At 40.7% G+C, this 26,933-nt stretch overlaps 1 protein-coding gene across 1 annotated transcript in view; it reads right to left on the reverse strand.

Annotated features, from left to right (window-relative positions):
• FNDC3B (fibronectin type III domain containing 3B) overlaps nucleotides 1–26,933 on the reverse strand; it is a 170,445-nt gene that overhangs the window by 19,395 nt on the left and 124,117 nt on the right. Inside the window, exons 19-22 of the mRNA XM_059822504.1 lie at nucleotides 24,750–24,863; nucleotides 22,448–22,597; nucleotides 18,350–18,630; nucleotides 10,433–10,645 (exon numbers count right to left, since the gene is read on the reverse strand). Coding sequence (XP_059678487.1) covers nucleotides 10,433–10,645; nucleotides 18,350–18,630; nucleotides 22,448–22,597; nucleotides 24,750–24,863 — 758 coding nt within the window. The remainder of the gene's footprint in view (nucleotides 1–10,432; nucleotides 10,646–18,349; nucleotides 18,631–22,447; nucleotides 22,598–24,749; nucleotides 24,864–26,933) is intronic.

Here is a 26,933-nt window from a genome sequence, read left to right on the forward strand (position 1 = left end):
TAACAGAGCTTCACATAATTCATAAATTGAATGTGAGAAGTCCCAGTCTCCACGGGGTAGTAACATGACTTGCACATCAGGCCGTGGGAGCTGGGAGGCTTGTAGAGGAGCAAGGTGCATGGCTCGACAAAGCCTCCTCCATCCCTCCTCCCCGCACAGCTAGGCTGGAGCTGAGGGATGGGCACAGGGTTGAACACGAGCAAAATACTGCAGCTTGACAAACTGCCACTTCTTGTCCCTTCAGTCAAAATGGATACACTTTTAGCTGCAACGTTGAAAAAGTTAGTTTAAACTTCAGTGAAATTGCACCCAAACACTAATATGCTGATGTTGCAGTGAAGGTCCCTTAGAAGTGCGGCAGCTATGTCTGCCCCAACCTCCTTGAGCTGGCTGTTCCCATCCCCATGCTGCTTCTTCAGTACCAATATTGATAGGGCTAAAAGGCGAACTGGATTTGAGAACTGATAGAGGTTAAAGATCTCCGTAAATTGGTAGTCTTACACTGGATTAGTTCCCTAGCTGGTGCAATATTACATTAGGACAATTGTATTGGTAAAACTGTGGGGACAGTACAGGGACACAACTGGTTTAAACAAGCCAAAAGTGCTCCTGTTCCTGTACATGAACTCACTTATAGAAATATGTGTGTTTACTTTGGTTTCTTATTCCTTCATCACTATCCCCTTCCAAGACAGACAAAACCAAAACACAAAACACGCTCAAGAGTGTCTCAGCCAAGACATGTCCATTCTCCAATCTCTACAGGCCATTCATGTGAATCCCTGAAGTGTGCTAATAAGCACCAAGAAATTTTCAATTCTAAGAGATTTGCCCAGTTGAATTTAAAAGACTGCATACCTTAAACCGGTACCCTGTCTTTGAAAAAAGACTACCTCTGCAGGTTAATGGCATTTTCAATACAGTTGCTTTTTTTTTTTTTTTTTTTTTAAAGCTTGCACCATCTAGAAGTAAATCTGTATTATTCAACTTTGACACACTGCAGAGTTGCCTCTCCTCTCCAGTAAAGTAACGGCAGAAACTGAAAAGAAAGCAACTTTCTCCAGGGAAGGAGACACTCCCCAGAGGCTAATTCCCCCTCATCTCACTCGAGCGATCCCAATTCTCCCCTTCCCAGACATTCTCATGTCGGTCACGGATTATTCATTTACTTACACACAGTGGAGGAGAGAGAACACAATGTCCTAGAACGACTGTTTGGGAGACACCACTGCTGTTAGTTTTTCATCAATACCTTTTTGTTCTCAGTGAAGATCTTCTTGGAAATGTTTTACATGTTGCAGCTATTTTGTTTCCTCCACTTCAGTCACTTCCAGTCGAGCAGAGGAATATCAATGTACTCACTCTACCTCCGCTCATTAGTTCTCAGCACATTTTCATCAGCAGGTTCCCTTGCAAACTTCTGAGTTTTGTTTATATTTTAGTAACCCATTTGTCCTTACAAAAATTTAATTTGAAAGACGATCTACCGTACCGCACTAAATAAGACAGCAATCTTGAGCCAAGTACAAAGGCTAAAATAGCCTTCCAAATGATTCTGTTTCTGCCTCCTGGAAAAATGTGGTGATCTGCCGCAATTCCGGCTGGAGAGAAATCATTAATGCAGCACTGGCCTGACCTGCTGACCCGAGGCTTTGTTTCAGCATACATGGGCAACCGCGTAATTAGAAAATGAAGTACATGAATTTCACAAACCAACAGCTCTTAATATTATTATCGCAACATCCCTGTTATCTGCACAATTATAGCCCCCACCTAGTTTTTTAGACCATTCCTCTATTTTGTTTAAAGAACATTATCAAACACTCACTGATTTATGTGATTTTCTTTCCCCGCCAGCAGCTCCCTACATTACAAGGTGGCAACCAGGAAAGCAAAGCTTCAAAACAAAACCATCTAATTCATCCCCTGAGATGGGGATTTTTTTTGAAGCACTTGAGCAGAAAAAAGCTGCCCACCCCTCTGCTGGGCACAGCTTCTCCGGGGTTCCTGCATCTGCGCTTCATTTCCCAAACTCAGCTCCGATCCCTGGAGACCGCAGTTCTCCAGTACGCCCCGATCTCCAACGACGCCAGCAACGCCAGCGCTCCTTTCATCACGCTCTGCATGTTGGAATCTGCCTGCATCCCAACCACCCCTGTGCCCGGCCGGAGCAGATTGGAAGGTTTAACACCTCTTGGCTTTATGTTGAAGCTTGCTTCTGCTGATGCAAGAAAAAGTGTCCTTAATCTCTACTAAAGCTAGATGCCAGAAGTAGAATGGAATTAACTCATTAAAAAGGGAATGATGAGAACAGCTCTTGGGGAGGCTCAAAACAGAGGTACCATTTCTTTTTTTCAAGAGGGGCTGTAGAGGAGCCCTGAAGCCAGGAGCCAAGTAGAACGCAAGATGAACTAATCCCTCCCACAATGTGCTCACTTACCCTTCCCCAGCCATGAGCACCTTGAGATCTCTCTCTGCTCCACACCTTGAGATCTCTCTCTGCTCCACACCTTGAGTAGAGAGGGACTTTTATTCTGTTAAACTGTTATACAGGAGTAAGGTCAACACACATTTTTTTCATTTCTGCTATATTTCAAAATCTTCAGCTCAAAGAGAAAAGCTGGACATCTGCAGCATCCCCCATCCCCACATCCATCAGCGCTCCTATAACCACTACCAGGCTGACCCAATCTTTTCAGCGCTGCTGGGTGAATGGTTGCTTTGGGGCACCCTTCCAAGCCACTCTTCGGCATCGTCTTTTGCAGGTAGGTGCTGAGGGAAGGGAAACACCTGGGCAGGGGTTCCCAAAAGAGTTTTGTGCTCCCACGACCTCCCCCAACCCTGACTTCCAGCCCTAACATGAGGTGTGGACCAAACAGATGGGCCACCTTGGCCCCTCTGATCTGAAGATCTGCTTTCTAGACGATACCTTTTGGAAAGCTTATCATGTATGCTTGTTCATAATATGTTTAGAAACAGATTTCCACAACACACTGTCAATATAATTTTTTTAATAGGCATAATAATAACAACAACAACAGGAGCCACTGAAGGAGGCAACTTTTCCTTCCTTATACTTAGAAAAGCAAAACTAAATGGAGAGCGGAAAAAGGCAGGAAAAGAAGTGATAATAGTCAGATGGGGAGAGTTTTGTTTTCTTCACTTAATCACCTAGCACATCTGCTGGCTAGACAAAGGATACTTGCAGCCAAAAATTGATTTTTAGCTTGCTTCTACTAGATCATCTTTCACCTGCTGCTGAATCTGAACACGTAATCCATATTTACCACAGACAGTCACTTGTCAGATGTCTGGAATTATTGAAAATGGAGGTGCCTTAATCTACAGAAGCTCCCCTATAGCAAGAAAAATTACTTTTTTGGACGAAGCTTCTGGGCACATTCAGGAGGAACAGAAGACAGATCAGCGAAGTGCCTGACAGATGATTCCTGTGCGCAGCCAGATGAGAGGCCAAGGAACGGACTGGAAGGACAATACTGAGCACAACTTAATGTGAATTAACAGCATTTGAATGAAAAAAATCTGGGAGAAATTAGGGACAGCATCCAATAGCCTGTCGAAACTATGCAGTCAAGAAGAACTAGATTACTAGGCAGCTACCAACACCATGGCTTGCAATAGCAATGTATTAGTGAATAGCAGTAGATAGAAATAAGAGCAGGCTTAACAAAGCTAAAACCAAAACAGAACAAAACACAGTTCAGCAGCAAACTAATGCTCTTACAGACATAGGCATTTTTATCTTTCTTGTGCAGCATTACAATCCACTTTCCTAGTATGGCAGCAACTAATAGCGGCTATGAACCTTAAAATGAATCTCATTCAGCACATCATGTTCAGAACTATTTACAGACCTGACAGTCTCAGTAATCTGGTCTGGCAAAGCTCGCTAAGGAAGCAAAGCGTAGTCTCTAGTTTACCAACTTCAGCAAAATGAAGTCGGAACGTAAAGTTGTGCTCTTGGAAAACTGGCCAGCATGTTCCTGTTGCTCCAAGCTGAACCCATTACCACTTTAGATATTAAACAGTCATTACTCTTGATTAAGGCATTATTTTTCTTATGAGGTTGTTACAGATGTGCAGAAAATAGCTTTCATTACAGTGACAATCTTTGGTCTGGATGCTGTTCTTATTTATGATCTGCCGTCTGGAATAGTCACTTAGACCCGTGAAGTCTGAAGTACCCGCAGATGTACACTGATCAAAATATAAGAGCAAATTGGTCCACTGTGTTTCTGCATAGTTAACTACTACATTTCCCACCAAACCAGGGATTCTTTGAACACACTTATGGAAAAGCATCTAATTCTGCATCTCACTAGATTCCTAATATCTGAAACATCTAATCTTCAACATTTAACATGGTTTTCTCACACCTCGCTGTCTTAAAAGATGACGCACACAGAGTTAACTCATATCTACTAAAAACGTTGGTTTACTGGTGTTTCTAGCAACAAAGCTGAAATGCATTAACAAGTTCAGCTTTTTACACTTGGAACAGTTCTCCCTCTTCTCTTTCATTTGCACAGCACTTACCGCAGAGCCCCAAGTATCTAATCAGAATGCTCTTAATGTAAATATCATTGCTGTTAATAGTAATACTCGTCTACACAATGCAACAATATGAAGTGAAGACAGACTACCTGAAAGACTTTACTGAATGTTAACTTTCTATTTAGCCTGGCTTGCCGAGTAAACTGTAGCATGTCATATGTCTTGGCACTAATTCTTAATTTCCTTTCATCTTTTTTTTACCCAATAGGAAAATGATTTTTCCTGCAGGTTTTTGCAAGGTTATGTTAATGTATCTAATTTTATGTTTTAATAGAATTTCACAAGCCAGTAGGCCTGATACGTATGAGTAATTGCTGCTAAAATGGGTGTAAATTGTCTTGATCAAATCATGAGCGTAAACAATTTTTTAATTAGACTGTTTGAAACTTGCGGTAACCAGATGATGATTACACTAGTCATCAGAGAGAGGCAGCACGATTAGCAATTTATCTTTGTGTTTCTATTTACCTCTCTTCACGTTAAGGCAGAGCAAACATACGTGTCGAGGCTCATACATATAACCACTTCCTAACGCACGGAGACTGTACTTGGCACTGTCTTTCTGCAAAGACTGATGCTTAGACCAAACCATCCACTTCTACAGCCAGGGAAACTGCACTGGATGCTGTGACAGACAGTCTCCATTTCATTTGTGGGTTCTCTGCTGTTTGTTATGCTTCTTTAAGGAGTAACTAGGTCACAGAAACTGTGCTGGAAGGAAGGGAAAACAGTTTCTTCTGCTATATACAACTTCATGCTTGGGGAGAAAAGGTTTCCAGCACTACCAGATGAAGGCGACAGAAGGGTGGGAGAATCACTGGAAGAGCTAGAAGCTTCATAAAACCAAACCTTTCTGCAGAAAAAATGAGCACGTCTGCATCTCTGTACTGGCTTTACTGTTTACTGTTCAAAGCATGTTTTAATTTTCCTTGGAAACCACCTCCTGACAAGTGCTTTTTGGTTCCTCTCACCCTGGAAAATATTGGCATGGATTGTTATATGATGATACTTTTCTCTCTTTCTTATAGGCTTTCTATGAAGAGTGAAATAGCTTACTATGCAATTGAAATGACAGTACTACCAGGAGCATCATTAACATCTGGGTTAGCAGGCACTGAAACTGAAACAATACAACTCCCTTGGAAAATCTCACATGTCTCTGCTGCTCATAGAATCGTAGAATCGTTCAGGTTGGAAAAGACCTTTAAGATCATCAAGTCCAACCGCAAACCCAACACTGCCAAGCGCACCACTAAACCATGTCCCCAAGCGCCTGCTCCACACGTCTTTTAAACACCTCCAGGGATGGGGACTCCACCACCTCCCTGGGCAGCCTCTTCCAGTGTCTGACAACCCTTTCGGTGAAGAAGTTTTTCCTAATATCCGATCTAAACCTCCCCTGGTGCAACTTGAGGCCATTTGCTCATGTTGTATCACTTGCCACTTGGGAGAAGAAAACATCACTGGGAAAACCACCTAGCCTGCTGAAATTAATGAATAAACTCCAAATTATTTAATGAGGCAGTATTTTAAACTCATATAAATTAATGCATTGACTCATTACTCTCTCTTGTTGAAGTAAAAGCAACCTCAAGGCAAGAGTGCAGAAACTGCTTCAGGGCAGCTGTACACAGGCCATGAACAACTATCCCAGAAAGAAACGGGTATGTTCTGGAAGAGTTCACCCTATACTGAAGTTAAGGTAAAATTCTCCAAGTAGAAGAAAATCAATTCAAGGGATTATGTCCTTTGGTTATAAATGTTACACCTTCCTTGGAGTCACTAGAAGTTTCCAGGACTACATCGATGTATGTCTATGGCCTTTGTGACATTCATATCCTAACCAGAAAAACAGCGTGTGCACAATGACTGTGCTCATTTAATATTTATAGTCATTAGGCAAGTTCCATTTTGTGATCAATTTTTCATTTATATTGAAGAATTCTATCTCCTTAAATGGCAAGCATGTATAAAATTTAGCAAAGTATTTTGAAATAGTTTAATACCCACATAAATAATCTTTCATATGCTATGAAACGGAAATACTACTACTGTTTACCCAGTCATATGGAGTCATAACTCATTTATTCAGTAAATAACTGTAACAAAAGCAATTACAGTTTAGAATGCCACTAAATGCCACCTCTTACAATTCACTTACAAAAGCACACTTAAAGAATTGTCAATGATTCTTCACCGACATTTTTAAAGAATATACTTAAGTTGCTTCTTAGCCAACCTTACCAACAATTCTCCCTTAAAATGTAATTATATATATTTATATTTGGATTCTGTATACACACACACACAAAAAAAATCACAGAATTCATCTCAGCTGCAACATACATTCATCTAAAAGAAACACAAGCAACTGTTAAATAACCCACTAATAATGTACTTGCTAATTCTCTTTTTCAGACTGGACATGGTAAGCATTTTAAGACACTAAGAGGTATAATTAGTTGTAGGAACAACTAAAGACTAATTACCAGTACAGGAAAAAAAATAATAATCAAAAGCATTACTATAATTAGGTTCATTTGTTTCACTTGGAGAGGAAAAATCCACAATATTCTGGATGATTTTCTTGACATTACTAGAGTTAGGAAATGAAGTCAGAACTGATAGTTTATTTAAGAAAGAAAGAAATTTTATAGTCCCCTTTACATAAAGGTCAATGCCTCTCAACTAACGTTCCCATGTACTGCGCTTTCTAGAAACAGATTTTTCTTTATTTCCACTTAATGCTACACAACTGAAAGGACAAGAGATCCTAATTTCATCTTCCTAAATGTCACACACCGAAGAGCAAATGAGAGCTAAAGCAGGTACATTTCTGCTGTGCACACCTTTTCAAGCTCCTACGTTAATCAGTGTCAGGAGATTTCCAAGTATTTTGCTTCACAGGTCTTGCAATCAATGAAACATTTAGTCTCCAACAACTGGCCTGTTGTACCTCATTACAGCATGGAAAAGTTAAAAACAAATCTTAATGACCAGGACACATTCAAGAGCACTGGCTGACTATCACTGCATAAAACTGGAGCTGAATCTTTACAAAAAGGCCATTAAAGCTATCAGGGTCAGAATTTGACTAACTGACAATTTTCTTTTTTTAAAAGAATTTGCTCATCTTTGTGTTTCTCTTTGTGAAAATGCTTCAACGTCATTTTAAAGCCAACTCCTATTTTAAACCTCATCAGTAAGCAATGTTACACTGAGCAAACTGCACGCTCAGATTCACTGAAGGAGAGAAAATCATGATACTGAGTTGAGGGATTTCAATATAAAGCTGTTAAAAGTAATTTCAGATGTCTCAGGGAATACAGTAACAACATCTTCCGAAAGACTAAGGATATGACAGAGGTCAGTTCTGAGTTATCCATGTTTATGCCACAGGCTCTTCCCCTGAGTCAGGTGCTATCTCTTCTCTCAATGGAGGGGACACTGTGGAACCTTCCTACCACCCTTTCAAACCATAGAAGACTCCAAAGCATGCTTCTAGATCATTTATTTGGTGTCATTTTTTCACCAGCGACTGGCTTCCTAGAGGCGGTTGATGCCCCAAGCCTGTCAGTGTTTAAGAGGCTTTGGGACAACGCACTTGATAACATGCTTTAGCTTTTGGTCAGCCCTGAACCAGTCAGGCAGTTGGACTAGATAATCATCAAGTAGGTCCCTTCCCACTGAAATATTCTATTCTAATTATTTCATTAGATGTCCACAGTTTACCTGCATTAGCCTGTTAAACCACTGTGCAATTAAAGAGGCCGGTGATGCTTGAAGAACTGTGTTCCAGTATTTTTCACAAGCATACACATGAGTGAGTAACCCCTCAGTCACGATGGGGTTTATTTTATGGGAATGATCTAAAAGACGACTCCTACCCTCTGTCACTAACTGCTGTTTCTACAAATTCATGTGTGGGTTGTCATTCTCTGTTCATTAGGAATGATAGCTCTCCTGAACGTACAAAACTTTGCTGCTGTATCCTTTCAGGAACATCTCTCATTGTGACCGATGCACACAATGGGGAGCAAAAAGGGACTGTCAGTTAGGGAACAAATAAATAGATCTTACTGCCAAGACCTGCCAGCTCCAGCTCTTCTCAAACACAGCACCCGGCACAAACAGTGCACCCATTCTACTCCTCTGCTGCGCCCACACCGGTACGCCCTTCAACAGCCGGCGGGCTCAGGGCTCATTTCAGGGATTATCTGAACTCATTGCTACAAACCCAAACACCAAAGGAAGCCATTTCATGCAAGGACTCTGTTCAAGCAGGAGGAGACAGTGCAATGTAGATGACTAGTTTCTCTGCATCTTTGGGAGCTCACGGGGACTATAAGCCAAATTTAAAGCTAGGAAGACTTAGCAGTGTAACAAGTTCAAATTCCTCCTAATTAACAGCTCTTAAGAGACCATTTGCAGTGGGAAAAGTTCATGAAAAAGCCAAGGATGACGCTAAAGCCTTGTGCAAAAGAAAAGGGGAAAATACTTTCCTTCTCTGCTGCCAGGTAATATAGCATATTTTATTCTTACAAGGAAATTTATTATCTTCTCCAATGTCAAACCAGGTTTAAAACAATTTACAGTGCTTCACCATCCTACCTGCAGTACTACATGAAAGCAAACAAAAGCAGCCTGCTGGATGTTTCTTTAGAGCTGACTTGATCACACGCTGCTGCAGGTGATGGGCTCCTGCCAAGCATCACTGCACTCTGAAGAAACTGTTTTTATCAGTCAGACTTTCAAATGGGCATTTATATTCATTGGACACTCTCGTATTAATACAGGGGAGCACGTACGCTCTCTGCATCAGTACAGTTGAGATACTGGGAGGTATTTAGGCATTATTCATGGTGGTTTTATTACTTACAATTAGAGCTTTTGAGCCAGATCTTCAGCTGGCATAAACTCAGCACAGCTCTATTTAAATTTAAGAAATCATGCTAATTTCCACCAAATTATGATCTGTACTGAAGGTCTCTAAGGATTATCTACTTGATACGTCAGTTATTTTACTTAATTAAACTAGTTGAGAGTGTTTCTTAGTAAATTATGAGCCATCTATGATATTTATTCACTGAAGAGCTCAGACTGTTAGGCAATACTCACATGTTGTCTTTCCTTCCCTTTTTTTATTGAATATATCTCATCACAACTTTGGAGGTACATTATCAAATCTTCCCATACAAAGTTCACACGGGAAAATACTTTTTGCTGAGCACTGACTGTTTAATGTTCATTTTTGTGTTTCTTGCACACCAAAAGCTCTCGTGGCTTTGAAGAAAATTTTAGGGAAGTGAAACACGGTGGATGAGCTCTTCTGCATCGTTACTTCAGAATTCCTGTGTAGCTACCACGCTGATGACAACCTCATATTTTCTAATGCTCCAAAATATTACAGCTGTAAAATCCTGACTATCGTGTTGCCCAAAACCCCTTGTTCTGCTCAGTTTTGTGTTTCCTAGACCTCTGATTTTGTAACCGTTTGTTTTATTAATACACACAGCATGTTGAGTGCAATATCTTTGGTTTGTATATTCCAAAGGGTAAAACACTGTGGCCATGAAACTTGGTATTAATTTTTATTGACAGAGGGGACAGAGTTTTGCTAGAATTTCAACAGCGCAGCACTTATTTTGGTTGTTCTATAACAACTTTAACAGCTTTCTTACATAATTTGCTCAGTTAAACTACAGGCACAGAATCCCTATTAAAACAACATTTTGTATATATTTGTAGATATGAATTAATCAGGAAAACAACATTTTCCTTACCATGATTCACAACTGCATTATGATGAACCAGAATTCGTTTGCATTAACACAAGGAAAAGATTCATATCTCTTACCTTTTATTTCTGTCTTCTATCTGCAAGATATAGACCATGTCATCGGTAGCGTGAAGCTTCGAACTGCTTTCTCCCCATTTCAGCTTCAGGCTCTGAGGACCGGCTGCAGCACACTCTAACCGAGGAGGTAAGGGTGGTAATGGCCTGGTTTTTGCTTTAATAAAGTGGCTAAATGGTCCAGCTCCAATTTCATTGACAGCCTGGATCCTGATCCTAAAACAAACAACAAAAAGGTAAACGTTAAAGTGCTTTCACGAGGTTCTTGGTATAAAAAAGTCTCAAGAAACAAAACAGCCTTCTGGTCCTGACTGCTCCGTCACCAACACAGTGCCCGCTCCCAGCGCTTTGCTTTGGCAAAATGAAAGGTTCTGTAAACATAACAAGTGTTCTCATCCTGTTGATGTTGTAAGAGCTGCAGTGAAGGCATCAAGAAATGCAGTAAGGCAGAAGGGGGAAGATAAGGGTAAGCAATCTCAGAACCTGATGGCAGTCCCTTTAACCACATGAACAAGGGACAGCAGCACAGGTACAAGTGCAAGCTGGAAAACACGAAGTGTGTAACTATGAATAAATAAAATGCAGAAGTGCATTGTGGTTGTCTAACAAAGGTCATGGACTAATTTAGGTGAAATCATTAAGTGAAGGCATTGGTGTTACTGCCATGAAACCCATCTCCATGTTGGTAGGTATCTCTGAAGACCAAAGAACAGTATTATTTCAGCGTATGCAGCATCTCACAAAGCACACTATTTAAGTACACGAAGCTCTACTGGGAAGAGCTAACCAAGAAGGTTAAATCCACAAACCTTCTACACATCTTACACAAACTGTGGAAAAAGTAACCATCAGTGAACTATCTGTTAGATCAAATAAAAGTTGGGCTCAAGTCACTCTCACAAGATGCACAAAAGCTCTTGAGCCATTTGAATCGCATTAAGGACATTTAGAAGATAAAAGCAGAGCACCCATCTCGTCACAGAAGTTTTAATTTGGAAATATTCTGAAGACTGAGACAGTCTTGTAAATTCTATTTCTTTCTTAAGATAATGACTCATGGCTTCTGCTTTGTCACCTTCTTTTATCTGTCTGCACCTTAGTTTAATAATATGCACAATGAGAATCTGCTTATAGGAATGAGTGAAGGGTAGTAGTCTCTAACTATGGTAACATCAACAACCACACCGTAACAAAAATGTGAAATACGCATTTTGAAAGAGCTTTGAGGACTGCGTAAATAGAAATCTTGGTATAGATGAGCTTGAAAGCTTTCAATAGTTTGTTAAGTCAAAGTGAAAATAAGAGAAAACAGGATGGGCAAACTAGTTCGTTTTTTTAGATAGTTCAGCCTAGTTTAGATAACTGGACAGGTGCCGTTTACTTGGGAAATCCTGTGCACACCAGCCTAGTATTTTCTCATGGGAAAAGACTCCCTACAAGAAGTGTTGCTTCTTCTCAAAACTATCAGCCACCAAGAAGCCAGAAATCCCTGGGGAAGGTGGTAGAGCAAGAAGGGAGAAGAGCAGAACCTGCTATACTCCTACGACTGCCTGCTTCAGAGAACGCAGAAGATAAAATACAACTGTCTTTGGTTGGCATAGCTACTTATTTTGATTGAAGTACAGAAAGTGATGTAAGCTCATATAAACCACATATGAAAAATTACTTTGCTTTGAACAGCAAGTTTTCAGCTCTACCGTTAAAGAAAAGATTAGGTAGAGTTAAAGGGATAGGGAAAAACCATCCAGAGAACAATATTCCCCATTAACTCCCCCCCAAACCACATTTTCTGCAATTTCAAGAACAAAAAGGGTTAAATGATTAATAAACATATTGCAAAATAATACAGCCCTATCTACTGATTAGGCAGCTAAAGTAAATTGTACAGTGTAAGAATGCACTGTGTTTACACAGTCACGTGTAAATGTGCAGTTAAACCTTTGCTTATTGACCCAACCATTAGCAAGGGTAAAGTATTGCTTGCCATGGAGCTGCGCTTTCCTTTTAGCCTTCCTTTTGGTTTCAGGAAATGCATCCTGACCACCTTACAACACTATACAACCGTGATTGCATCCTCTTCCTCCCAAGGGGTGGATGATATGAAGAAAGATCTAGCAGGAGCCTCCTCTTCAACTGCTGCATACAAGCATTTGACATAAAAAGAACAAAAGGCTTTTCTAGTATCTTCAGAAGTGTAATTAATATAGGCATTGATCTTACTTCATAGTATGTTATTGGTTTGCTTCAGATTGAAGAGTCATTACATTAATATTTAATGGTCTTCGCAGAAAAAAAAAAGTGAAAACTGCCTGAATTTTCACTGGATTCTGGCAAGTTAGCCGTTAGCGTATGCCCATAAACAGTAACAGCTACATTACAAAATGCTACTACTTTTTTGTAGATTGATTACAGCAACACGCTCTAGAGCCCAAAGCCCATCCTGTCCTCAAGCATCGTAACTTTAACTCATTTCCAAATGGCAGCTACCACACTTGAAAACAAGCAGTGATTTAAGCAAATCTCTCTCAAGTATCACACCACGTTTCTTAAGCAGGAGCTGATGGATCTGCTTTTTAGATAAGTGCATGAACATACATCTGCGTTTACTTGTCTTCCCTTTGCCAGGTATTTGCACAAGGTAAAAACGTGTCTCTTCCTCTTCCCTCATGTGTTGTTGCTTTCATCTGCTGCATGGTGTTCTTGCTCCCACCTTTGGGCACACACAAATACGGCTCCCCCCCACTTCTGACTTTGGAGCACAGCAAGACTGATGGAAACTCTTAAGCCTTAAAATAGAGACAGGCATCTTTCCAGTTGAATGATGATACCAGGAAAGCAAAAACTGATTTATTTGACTAACACGGCTGGATGCGGCTAGCCTTTGTCTGCTGATGACACCACCATAAAGCTCTCTGTAAATGGCCACTATCATTCCCAGGTCCTGAGATGTGTCAGACACGCACAAACGATGAGTTTTGGTTTTCTGTGCACATGGCAGTGCAACCCAGACCCGCTCTCACCTCCCGCCGAACCACAGCAGCATCTCCTCACTGGGTATCAGGCCTTGGAAATGTCCACAGGGAACGGGAGAAGGAAGAGGGGGAAGAAGAAAGGGGAGAAAGAAGGAAAGGTGCTTCCTCATGTCCCTGCTCCAGCCTGCAACACTCCGGCTGGGTGGCAGAGCCAGAGTAGGCAAGGTAACTTCCACAATTAAGTGGAAACCAATTACTGTTTCCAGAACTAATACTGGGAAAAATCAACTTCTGATTAACATCTTTATTTTTGTCTAAAAGTAGTATAGGGACATGTAGAAATATTTGCAATAAAACCACTTCCTGAATTCCTTTCAACTTTTTCACTGATGGTTTCTAAGTTAAAATACCCTAAACACCACCTTGGAAAGGTTGTTTTAAAGTCTGACAATCACAATTTGAAAGTAAAGTCTTTTGAAAATGTAAAGGCTCTATTTAGGGATAGTACCTAATTCTGCAGACCCTGGACCAATAATATTTGTATTAATTTTCATTCTCCCACTGCATCTTTTAAACATTTAGGAAAAAATAAAATCAGGCCAGGCAAATTTAGAAACCATTGAAAGATCTTTAACAGACCATTCTATCTTACAAGATTCTTGACCCAGGAAAATAAACACACTAAACAGGATGCTATTTTCAGATTGGTCACAAAATTGGTCACAAAGTATTCCAACAAACTGAAGAATCACTTTTGAATTAATCTTAGCGTCTGACATGAGAAGAGTTCGATTCGCTAGTTCCCGTAAGTGGAATGCCACCAGTTGCAATACACGTGCCTGTGGAAACCTGTGGGAGTTAAAATGCCACAGACTTCAAAAGGGAGGAGAAGCCGCGTGCTCCACCACCATCATCAGCCTCAACGGAATGGACAGCAATCGTACACAGCCCCCAGGACAAGCCAGCCCCGCAGATCCCCACTCAGTCTGCACTCTTCTGGGGCTGGAACAAGACTTGGTTTTACACTCTGAGGCATAAACTTTGTTTTATAACCCACTTAAGCGTTGCTAAGTTGAGCATCCATGTGCATTCTTCTCTCTTCATCTTGGAAGATCTTTTTCTCGATACGGTTTAGAAATTTAAGATGTCTAGAATTTTTATTCCTAAACCAAATTAAAATTAAATGTTGCTATCAAAATTTAATAAGGCTACTATGTGTTTCTGTAAACTACGTCACTTCAGAAGAAAATAAGCATTCTTAAAAATCAGAAGTTGTTTTGCAGTGAAGTATCTCAACAGCACAGCACAATTAACTATGGAAAGCGTTGAGCGAAGCTTGGGAACAGAGCGTAACAGAAAATTGGTATTTCTATTACTGTTGAATACTTATTTATTAACTCACTTTAGTTACATCAGTTCACAGAAAATCAGCCCAAGTACTATTACCCTAGAATCCGAGCTTCCAGAGCTTCATGGCTATGTCAATAAAACAGAAAGACTGCAGAACTCTCAGACATATTTCTGCAGCTGCTCACCAGCAACGCTGTTTACACAGTGCTTTTGCGAGGCATCTGCTTTTTGCAACAGGAGTGCTGGTCTGTGTCTGACATTGGAGAAGTCCCCTTGAAGTCGGCCCTGCACGCTGGCCATCAGCAGCACAGCAGAGGCATGCCCCAGTTCCTCCTGCCTTGAACGTGTTTTGGGATACAAATCCTTCCTGTGGCATGCTGGCTGGATTTGCTACTAAGACACGGAAACCATCAAACTTGTCAGCTTTGAGCCCACCTCCGCAAAGAGCCTGGCGTTTGCTGGGGGTCTACTTGAGTTGCTCATGTATGGCCATTCCCCCACAGAAGCTGGAAGCAGCAGAGCAATGCCAGACCGAAGCTAACCAGTCCAGCGGGGTGGGCACACCTAGACACGCCGTTGGAATCGCACCGCTATGCGAAACAACGTTCCTTTCCAATTTTGGACTTGGTGGATTCATAATAACCAAGACTTGCTTTCAATTTCAGGTCCCCACAAACAAAAACATTGACAGTGAAATTCCAATGCAACTAAAACATATAAGCCCCTTGCTCATTTACTTCAAATTCTGCTGAAACTTTGGCAAGAGAGTTCAGAGTCTCCAAGCCAGTAGAGTTTGGCTTGTTTAGTCTAGGAAAAAGAAGGCCTGGAAAAAACCCCACATTCACTGCTTTTAAGCACAGCAGGGAATAAACACTCGAGAGAGAGAAGAGCTGGTCGAGTCAAACAAAGCTGACACGAGAAGAAAAACCATTGCTGAACAAGTTTAGAGAATGAGATCAGTGGCGTTCTGAAACACCCTTCTGATTAAAACAAGGAGGGCAAAAACCCCACCACCTTTTAGCATACAGCTTGATAAACACGTTTCTTACAGATACATTTATCAGGGCACAGATGTCCCCTGTTGAAAGACAGGTGTCAAGATAGGCTTGAAGAAGAAATATCAATGAAAGAGTTAACGATCAATCACAAAAACACTTTGACATGTCTATTCTTACTGGCAGAAAAATACTTCAAACTATAGATGAGGTGCTTTTGCACTCAACTGCAGTCACTTTCTTCCCTGACAGGCATGAGGTGCAAGATTTGGGGGTTTCTTTCTCTTGTTTCATGAAAGAAAAGAGCTTTCATACATTATTACTTCTGATTAGTCATCCACTGGTTTGTGCTCTTCACAGTAATTTTTTTTGGTAGGAACTTCGTCTCACAACAATATTTAGAACAGTTGCAGTTAATGCTTGCGCTTTAGCCTTTTCATTTGGATCAGAGACAAGCACATGCCCTAACTAAAAACACGTGATTTAATACGGTGCTTTTTACAAAATAATGAAATAAGAATGCCAAAAAAAAAAAAAATCCAGTATGATCTCAGTGTAACAACACCTTTCATGGCAGCAGGAGTAAGAGCTTCACAGACAAGACTGCAGCATGATTATTAAGTAGAGTAATGTCCTGCCCATCCTTTCTTTCCATATCTCCATTTCCAGGCTTTGAAGACAAGGACGTTTCCCTAAAGGAAGCTGTAGACAACCAAGAACCAGCTAAAAAAGAGACTGAAGAAGGAAGACTTCAGTGAAGAATTTAGAAGGTCTATTCTGGCTCTCTTGACTGTGTTGCTCAAAGCTCCCATTTTGCTTTAGCTCTTTTGGCTCTTGATTGAACACATGAGGAGAAACCAGGGAGTATTGAGACTGCCCAAAGATGATACAGTTCCACAGCTGGGTACCCAGTCAATAGGCAAACTCTTCAACTTCTTATTAGTTTTATTAGGTTTTTGATTAGTCTTCAATCAGTTGGGTTCCCTGGTCTGCCTTAGAGTAAGATCACATAAGCACCAGTGCTGACGCAAGGCACAGAGTGAGAAACTTGGGAGAACGTGGAGATGGAGGGAGGTCAGAAGCGTAACAGCAGCAACCTAAACTCTCTCAAACCCTTGTGCGGCTTTACTCATGTGCAGTATTTTCACAAATACCTTCAACTGGCTTAGGCCAGCATGTCTGCTAGAAGACATTCCTTTCTCTCTACCCATTTACAAGGTAAAAAATATGGTTAGGTTTCAACAAGACCAGTTTTCCCAGTCCAGAATGGTGCGATAACATTTTGCTAGCCCAAAAGAGGGGACAACACAAGGAGGGAAGAGGCTTCCTTTGACAGCAATGCTACCTTAAATTGACCACAAAAAATAAACACAGTAGAAGAAAAGAAGAAGTTTATTACTTCATTACCACCTTTGCCAAAAAGGATCACAGCATTACAAGCCACTGAAGAACTGGAGACAGCGATAACGTAGTCGCATTTCCTGGATTTATACCAGTGATCTGGAACGGAGGGGTTCTGAATCACTAAATCCCTATTTCTCCTTCTTTTTTCAGATTACCAGAGAAATATATATATATTTTTAATGAACCTACATCTTGATTTTTTTATTACATGGTTTTAAAACCTAGATATTCTAGGCAAAGATCAGGAGCCGCTGTACTAGGCACTGGAAGCAACATATGTTCCTTGCTTTAAATCACTTCTAGTATACATATCTGTATACTTGCTACAAGAAGTTCTCTTTTTTGGGTACATGATAAAATTTGAGAAATGAATCTTTCATGTAAACTCTACAAGACCTGTAGGATTGTGACCTTGAATACAAAGAAAAAAAGAAAAACCTTACAGAAGGTCTGTGCCGTGTCTAATTTTACAACTGTGCAATCAGATTTCAGTTTTTATTAGAACAGTACTTAAAATAGAATTTCTTTTGTCACATCTTCTGCTGTATTCCTGTTCATCACCTGCATGGAACTTTTTTTTTTTTTAAATTAGCAATTAAGGAGAAAACATATAAGCCTGAACATTAAAATGATATTATTTTGGCAATGTTATTTAGCAATTTAGAGTCTAAAGCAATATAAAGAAATTGCTTTAAAATTCGGATTATCTTTTGATTAATCTCCATATGCTAGAAATAAAAAATAGCTGCAGCTATAAAAGTTCATTGCATGCAAATTGCCATCCCCTCACAGGGATCAATACAGTTAATAATATAAGCCTCTGGAATAGTACTGCTAAGCATCTGAAAAAACATGAGCTGCAATTTTAGTTGTTTTCCATTTTATTAATTTATTTAGCTACCAGCATAACCTCGCCTTAGCAGAGCAACTTAAAAAGAAGGAGAGGTCAGAGATAATGCAAGGAGAGGAGAAAGAGGAAAAAGATGGGGAGAAAGCAGTATTTGAACATGAAGTACTGCAATTCATTCCATAAAGGAATTCTTGCAGATTTCCATGCTCCCTCCGTTGGTTGGTTGGGGTGTTGGTTTGTTTTTTCTTTTCGCCCCTCACTCTACATGCCATAGACATTTCCTATGTAAAATTACGCGGTGTGATCTCATCCCAAGTGCTCTGTACCACATCAAAAAAATTGTACTCACCGGTATGAGGTTTCTGGAAGTAAATCATCGATAACGTAACTTGTAACATTTCCGACTGGAATGCTGATGTCACCCAGATCAATGTTGTATGACGTAATCTCAGCTCCGTTATTGCATGGTTCTTCCCAGTTCAGTACAAGGCACACAGAGGGTGAGAGTTGATAGGTATCCACATGCTCATCCTCCAGCACGGAGAGGGTAGAGACTGCATCAGGCACAGACGCGGGGATTCTGCAGGTTACCAGCTCACTGTAGGGTCCAGCTCCTGCCTGGTTAATGGCCTGTGTATTAAAAAAAATTATTTGTACAGGATGAATGGTCTCTTTCACGTGTCTATCGAGTTCATAATAATGAACTGTGCAGCCTGGAAGAGTTGCATGGATTCTTCAGAGAATATGCACCGCTGGCTTATTCTCTAAAGCATGACTCATACCCACTAGCTATACTAGAGCAATTAATGCTTCCTTTGTTACTCAGGAGTATCTCTCAGATAAATTGGAGAATATTTCTCTTTTCCCTAATAGCTATTTAATCAAACTTAAGAGTAACCTTTTTATCAGCAGCAAACTTTGTTTAGTAAGGGAAAATGTCACGGTCATCATGCTGTCAGTGACAGGTGACATCACGTTGTTCAGCAAACCGGCTACGCGAAATTGTTGAGCCGTCCGGTATAAAATCCTCAGTATACTGCAGAGTGCAACGTCAGATGCTTTACGCAAGCAGAGTAGCCCTAGACGTAAGGGGCATTTGGCTTGCTGAGAGCTACACTGGTTCCTAACTCAGAGAATGGATAGCTAATTTCATGCTAAAGTTTCTGATAAAAGAATATAGGAACTCAGCATGGCATTAAGTCTATAACTCAGATTTCCCCAGAAGTCACAAATCACTAGCAAACCACCACCAAAGCACATAGCTCAATATTTTCCACAAGAGAGGAGAGCAATCAATTATCAAGCTTCTCATCCTGACTCATAGATCCAGGATCCCAGTGGAAACCAAGTTTCAAAATCTGGCCCACTTCGGCTCATTCATTACAGAGGCTGTTGTCTTTGCAAGCTCATCATTGCACAACTGTACAGACCCATTTTTTTATGAGTTGATGCTCGGTCAGTGACAAATGCTGTATGTGTCGGACCGGAATGGCCTAGGAAATGACTAACATTACCTCCTCAGGATTATTGTAAGCTCTTGTGCACACAATCACAGAACCACGCAGGCTGGAAGGGACCTTGGGATACATCTAGTCCAACCTGCTACTCCAAGCAGGGTCAAAGCTGAATACAGACCAGGTTGCTCAGGCTTTCATCCAGTCGGGTCTTCAAAAATTCCAAAGATGGAGAATGCACAGCCTCTCTGGACCACTGTTACAATCCTTAATTGCCTGCACCGTGATAACTGTTTTCTTTATATCTCATCTGAACATCTCTATTTCAACCTCTGCCTGCAGCAAAACTGGACACAGTATTCCAGGTTCTCGTGAGTGGCATGTAAAGGGCAATACCACCTTCCCTTGATCCGCTAGCTGGGTTCCTCTTGATACAGCCCAGCATGCTGCTAGCTCACAAGGTCCGTGGCAAGCTTATGATAGCATATTATGACACAGGCTGAGCTACAGGAGGTCCAGACCTTCAAAAGCAGCTTTTGACATTGCCCAGCATCATCCACCATCCACATTTCCTTTGCATTTGGAAAAGGGAGCCCAGAGTCTCCCACCAGATTGCAATTAGTTAGAAAACCCAGGTTTACAATGTTGCCAGCAGAACTACAATGGCAAGGAAAGGACACATCAAACAACTGTTTGATTTCTTATCTATGCTTAACTGTAGTGAATAAGTTACTCCTGCCATGCATAATACAAACACAAAGCCATGTTCTGTTTTTCCAGGAGGCGTTTTGTTCAATTGAAGAAAGAGATAATAAAGTTAGATTTGTCAGCCTTTAAAAAGCTCTTCAAAACAAATACTTCTCCAGGGACATCTTCTACTTAGTGAAGCGCTCCTAGAGCTGTTAAAAAGTGAGCCTTGCTTCGTGGTCTGCCAATGATATTATTTGTCTTGCCTCTAAACCAGTTTTTGGCAATCTCTATCTTGCTCCAAGCAGTTTATTTTTAGTGGTGCTTTTAACCGCTTTATTGGACAATCCCACCTTTATAACTGATGGGAATTTCATTCTTCTTTGCTTCCTAGATACTTCCCCTCTCCCCCCACCAATGACACAATATTTCCCTTTGCAAAAGCCACAACTGTTTTCAGGAATATTCATTAAAGGAAAAAAGTTGAGCAACGGTAAAGACAGATTGTCTGCCTGACTCCTCAATTCTCTTTTTACTGAGTCACTGTAGATTGAGATACTGTGTGTTTATTAGAAGGCAAAATAAATGTGGTCTGGGGAATCTTTATTTTTAAAAAGTAAAAGAAAGGTTTTTTTGTTAAAGCTGCTAACAGATAAGAAAACCAGCTATTATTCTCCTTTTTATTTAAAAAAAAGACTAAAATTTCTGAAACTATTTCACTTTCCTTCTTTGTCTGCTATACATACTTTGGGGTTTGGGTTTGGGTTTTTTTTTGTTACTGTTTAAATGCTCCAGTGTATCATATAACAAATTCTTCTCCATATAACATACAGATCAGATCTAGAGGATGAAGCCCTCTAGAAAGTAATGCATAGGTCACTGATGGACTTCAATAAAATGTCTTAGCGCTGTTGTGTATTTCACTTAACTTCTGCCTATGGATTAAATTATATCGGCTGTGTTAAAAACTGGGTAGATTTGTGCAACATTTTTGTGGCAGGTAATTTAAAATGAACGCCCACTTGAAATCAAAGATGCTATACAGCTGTTTGTTTCCATTTTCAACAGTAAAATCTCCTTGAGCTCCCCGCCGCTCACCGCAGAAGTGGTCTCACGGTCTCCTCCCTGCCCAGCGGATGCTGAACGCTTCCCCTCCTGTGCAAACAAGAGGCACTTTCTGGCTCACGCTCCCAAGCCGCTCACACACGACCTTTCAATTCGCCTTCCCCAACAGTGCCAGCACAAGGTATATGGCCAGCTGTGACCAAGTCGGAAAAAACAGTTGAGGGTACTCAGAGGTGTGGAGCCCGAGCTCCTTGGCTGCTGGCCAGCTGCTCAAAAGCTACTTAGTTAAAAAAAAAAAAAAGTTTTTCAAAAAAATTCAAAGTCCTGTTTAAAAAAATTTAAGAAGGAAATACTCAACAGAAGCGTGTTGTCCTTGATGAAAGAAACCACCCTGGGTGGTCCACATGTTGCCAGCTGGGTGGGTACATGAACTTTTGGTCGGATTTATTGGTAGCATTCTGTCTTCATATACAAATAAATCTTGGGCAAAAATATTTTTACTTAACTCCCACTTACTTTACTTGCCATTTATTTTTCAGTGGACATAAAGGAGAAAAAGTGCTGCATTTTTGTTTGCGCATATATATCTAAGAAAAGTATTTTAACTGCTACTTTTTACTGGAAATAATAGGAGAGAAAGATCAAAGAAAAAGAAATCATGTAGAGACTCTATATGAGATCCAATCTTATAAATCTAAGAGACAAAATGGTAAAGTTGAGGACTCACTTTCTGGCAGCTATCATCTCCTACATACAGAGGAATCTATTCAGCTGGTATGCTTTATTTGATAAATGAAACAGATGTTGGAGTTTGTTATTTAAGCTGGGGGAATCTTCAACATCCAGTTGGGAGGTAGATGTTGTTTATATCTCATTACCAAGAAAAAAAATAATTTTTTTGGAAATTGTCTAAAACTTGATGGTTTTTGTTTTAGTATCAGAGAGCAAGGTGGCTGTTAAAAGCATTATTCACTGAAAATAAACCACATGATACATGAGAGCAGTTTTCAAGTGCTGAAAGTTATACCAACTCCCTTGTTTACCACTTGGAATTGTGCAGAATCTAAACTGTTCGGTTATATAGCAACAGTCTGCATTATTTAGAATAAATGTACATTCCTTCTGACTTACAGACCACATAACTCCACAGTGGCTAGTGATAAAAATAAAACCACAGTAGAAGGAAACTCTGTTTGCATCTCAGATTGCAACTCATGCAAAAACTCATATAACTTCCATACCTGCAGCCTACAGCAGTAATGCGCTGCCGCTGACAAGTCACTTATTTCAAAACAGGTGTCTGTGCCATTATACGCAAGTTGCAGAGATTCCTCATCTTCTCCCCACTCTAATCTGTATTCAGAGATGTCAGCACCAGAACATTCAGGACTCTGCAACACAAATATTTATGTGGTTCAATTCAGAAATGAGCACTTCAGATCTCTGTGTTTCACTGGGTAAAGAATAAAGTACATGGAAAAAAACCCCACCCGTATTTTTAAATTAATACACCATTACTGCTGCAAATGGAAATGCGCTGAATTACTGTTCCCTAATAGGCTACTGAAACAGGCTAATTTGGCACAAAAATTACCTGATAGAAATTCAGAGAAATGAGAAAGTGTACGCAGCTACTTTGCTTTTCATCAGGACACTCAGGAATAAATTGTCTCTCCACTGGCTTGGCAGAAGCACAACCGTGGAGACCACAAAAAAGCATCAATCTAGCGTAGTCCAGTCGAGCGATCAACACACAGCTCTGGAAGAGCCAGCCTTCAAGCCTGAAGTGGTTACTCATGTTACTGAGAAAAGAACCTCAACAAGCGAGGAGCTTGTCTGAGGTTTTCAGGGAAAGTCGCCCATCAAGCTACTGGTCCCAGTATGGGACACGGGAGTGTGCAGCTGGGTATGTTAACATCCACAAGAAGACTCCTATGGGATCCATATGTCCTCAGCAATCCCTTTATCATCCTGAAGTCTAGGGGAACACAGAATAAATACCTGAATTTGCTGGAGATGCGCTAGTGCAGGCGTAACGGCATGGTTCCCAAAGCAAAACGGTTTTACCAGAACTACCTAGAGCTGTTCTGTGTGGACTGAAGCAGCTCGGGGAATCGCCACTCTATGTGCAGAAATGTGGTCTAGGATATGGCAAAGACTTTGGGATGTCGGCATGACTATGGCATGCAAGGTCTAATTTCCAGTTAAAGGATGCAGAGCATCGCTGCACGCCACAATGCCCACCCTGCACACGCAGGTGGGCTTCTCTGGCTCTGCCTCTGAGCTTCCAGCTAGTTTGGGAGAAGCATCCAGAACTGCTAAGCCAGTGTTTTAAAACGGCCTGTAAAAAAGGCACAGTAGGCACCACGGTGTGCTCTCCAGCCAGACAAAAAAAACTCCACAGTCCTCCGCTGTTTTTCCTTCATATTCATATCAGCCAAAAAGTTATAGACTCTAAGAAAACACAACCATTGCAAGCCACGTTACTCCTAACACAGCTTCATTTTTAGCTAGAATAAACAAATATATCCTGCATATAAATACAGAGCCTACCAGAAACACTGCTGCATTCGCTCATGGTTGGGGAGAGCAAATGCCTGTCCATACGCTCATTAAAAAGGTAACATGAAAAGTTTAGTGTGACTTCCAGCTTAGTGTCACAAAACGTTGCAAAAAATATTAACAAATATTCCCAAACTGCACCCAACACACCTGTTTCATTATAAAATTAAACTCAGATTATATTTGTAACTAGATATGTTGTTCGAATCAACTCATTTGAGCATCCTGTGAACATTAATAACTTCTTTCTCCGCAGGGGCATCCTTTTGTGGAGGGACCCGGCAGATGCAGGGTTGGAGTGGCTGCTAGGTTTTCAAAGAAAGTCTGTGGCAGAATTACGGCCCCATCGCTCCATATCACAACTTTATTTACGACAACAATCTCTCCTTTCTGCCTTAATTACATAACGATTTTTTTTTTTAATGACACCAATCAATCCTTCAGCATTTCAGCTAAGACTTATTTTAAGAGTCCAATGTCTAAGATCCTGGAGAATGGAGAAGGAACGCACACAAACTAAACCAAAATAAATATTTGAGGAAGAGACAAACAATTTTTAAGGAAAAAAAACTACATCGTAAGCATTTGTGCAGAGTTAATTTCATATTAGAGACTCGAGCTTCAGCCAAAATCAAATATTTCCCTTCACAATTCCACCCCAGGACACTCTGACATGCTAAAAGCCTGCAGAGAGCACTTCCACCCAACCAGCGCTCTATCATCCGACGCCAGCGTAGGAGGTCTCGTATCTTAATCCCAGTCCGGATGACTCATGATCAACTTTATGCAATTCTTTCTTTAAAGAGAAAAGTAGAGAAGATGATTTTCTACAATAGAAAAGCTTCTGCATATGGTTTTCTTGCACAAAAGGAGAAGTTCCAGATCAGTGAATAGCTCTCAAGCCAGCTTTCAAGTTTTGCGGTGACCGTATTAGTTTGGATAAGCAAGATAAAAATGAAACAATCAGGGCACCTGACTTACCTCCCAGCTTACAAGTACACGTGTGTCGGACAGAAAGGAGAGGGAAGGTGCTCTGCACTGGCCGGGCGGTCCTGCTGCCGTGGTGACTTCTGTAGCTTCCGAATATGGCCCGTACTAGAGGGGAACAAGGTGTCTGTACATTAATATATAGGCATACACCCGTCTCACATTCCTCGAAGGCTTTCCAAGAAGAGCACACAGAACTTTTTCAATGCAATAAACTTTCTCAAAGATAGACCGGGCTTCTGACACCCAGCACCAAATACCAGAGCTCAGCATGAGACCACGTCAATTGTTGCAAAGTTAAAACGTGAGGTGAGCTCAGGTACGAGCAGACAGCGTGTACACCCTCCTGTGCGGTGGTGAGTGCCCGTGAAAGCATAAGCCACCTCCAATTTACCCAAGAGTGTTGGCAACAGAGTAACCGAGGAACAGTTTGTGTCCCTCTACCTTACCTTAAAGTAATGTGTTCGCATGTCTGTGCCGTAGCCTGGCACAACTGGCTTCTCGTGGACATAAGGAGGAGCACAGCAACAGTAAAGCACATACTGGAGTCCAAATCCAGCTTCTTGTATATGAAATGCCTGCCACACGTTAATTATAAAAGGATAGCACGTGCTGGAGCCCAGCCTGGGTGTCTAACAGCAGCCTTCAACGTGCAGGGGCACGCTGCACACACGCTGTGTATGGCTTAGCTCCACAGGCTCAGAAAACTTTGGAGCCCTTGATAAGAGAATAATTTAAATGCGTATTAGCAAAAGAAAAGACAAATTTCACGAGTCTGGAAAACTGGCTTCAGCCAGCAGTGCGAGGACGGGAGAGAGAGAACGGTGGAAATAGCCTTTGAGGCCACTTGAGCGGGATAATGAAGTTTGTTCAGTACATCCCCAAGCTAATTAAAAATCATTCTCCAGAACAAAGGAACTTTGCTGGAAGCAATTAGAGGAAAAACACTGATACCTACTTATTTTGGAATGCAATACCAGCAAGCATGAAAAAAATGAGCCACCACCAAGGCTGAACAACACTGAAGTTATGGACCCCAGAAAACCTCTCAACAGACATATGTGCCAGTATCTGTGCTACCGAGAAAGGCTAACACTGATCGCTTGGTTTGAATTACAAAGAAGGCACACTTCCAAAAATCTCATTTATTGACTTCTGCTGTTTTCTTTACCTAATGGGAGGAACAAAGGTGTTTGCATCTGGTAAAGAACACTCCCCTCCATTTCGCATCTGGTAAAAAAACCCAACCAAACCAAAACGGGTCCCCTCAGTTAACAAAGGGTGGGCCTAGAAATGCTTTGCAACTTTAAACTCTGTTTTGCCAAAAAAAGAAAAAAAAAACAGAAAAAATAAGAGGGGAAAAAAAAGTCGAGGTATCATATATCCAAAGCTACCAGGTAGGCAATTGTTTCCATTCCAGCATGCAAATCCCATCTCTCCATGTGTATTTAATTCATTTTTCACAAAAGTAAAATAGTGGATATTTTAAAGACAAAACAGTTTAACCGTCTTGCATATTTTTTTAATACCTAAGTTAAGTTTTAACAGAACTTCTCTCTGTAAGTGAATAACTTTCCACCTTTATGTTATGTTTGTCATCAAGATTTCCCGGGAACAAACACATCAATATGCACGTACTGTTGCTGGGACTGCCTTTATAAAGAAATGTTGGAAAGATGCTCTCACAAAGGCAAGTAGAAACAACCCAAAGCTCACTGAATCAACAAGATCTTTCATCAGATGTCCACGGACATCAGATAGAATTTGTGATGTGTTTGGGAAGGCACATCTTCCAAGGAAATCATGTAACACACACAAAAAAAAAATCATCAAATCTATAAAGCATGTATGTTTTTCAAACTAAAATGAAAAAAATCATTAAGAGTGCAAGCTTTCCTCAAAATATATCAATACCTGAGTGAAATTTCAGTAATTGTTGTTACACGGTTAAGATTTAAAACAAAAAGAAGGAATGCAGCGGAAGGGGAATAAACAGAATCCTCCTTGTAAGCAGGTATGATTTTTAGCAGGGGTTTTGCACGTTTTGGTGCAGCTGATTTTGGGCCAGTCAAATCATATTAGTACCTGAAATCTCCTTTTAAAGAAGTACCAATTTCAAAACTGCCCCTCTTCCTCAGAAGTTCCTTTAAGCATTTCTCGCTTTATTTTCCTTTGCCC

This window comes from Gavia stellata, chromosome 11 (genome assembly GCF_030936135.1).
Source record: "Gavia stellata isolate bGavSte3 chromosome 11, bGavSte3.hap2, whole genome shotgun sequence".
Lineage (NCBI taxonomy): Eukaryota > Metazoa > Chordata > Aves > Gaviiformes > Gaviidae > Gavia > Gavia stellata.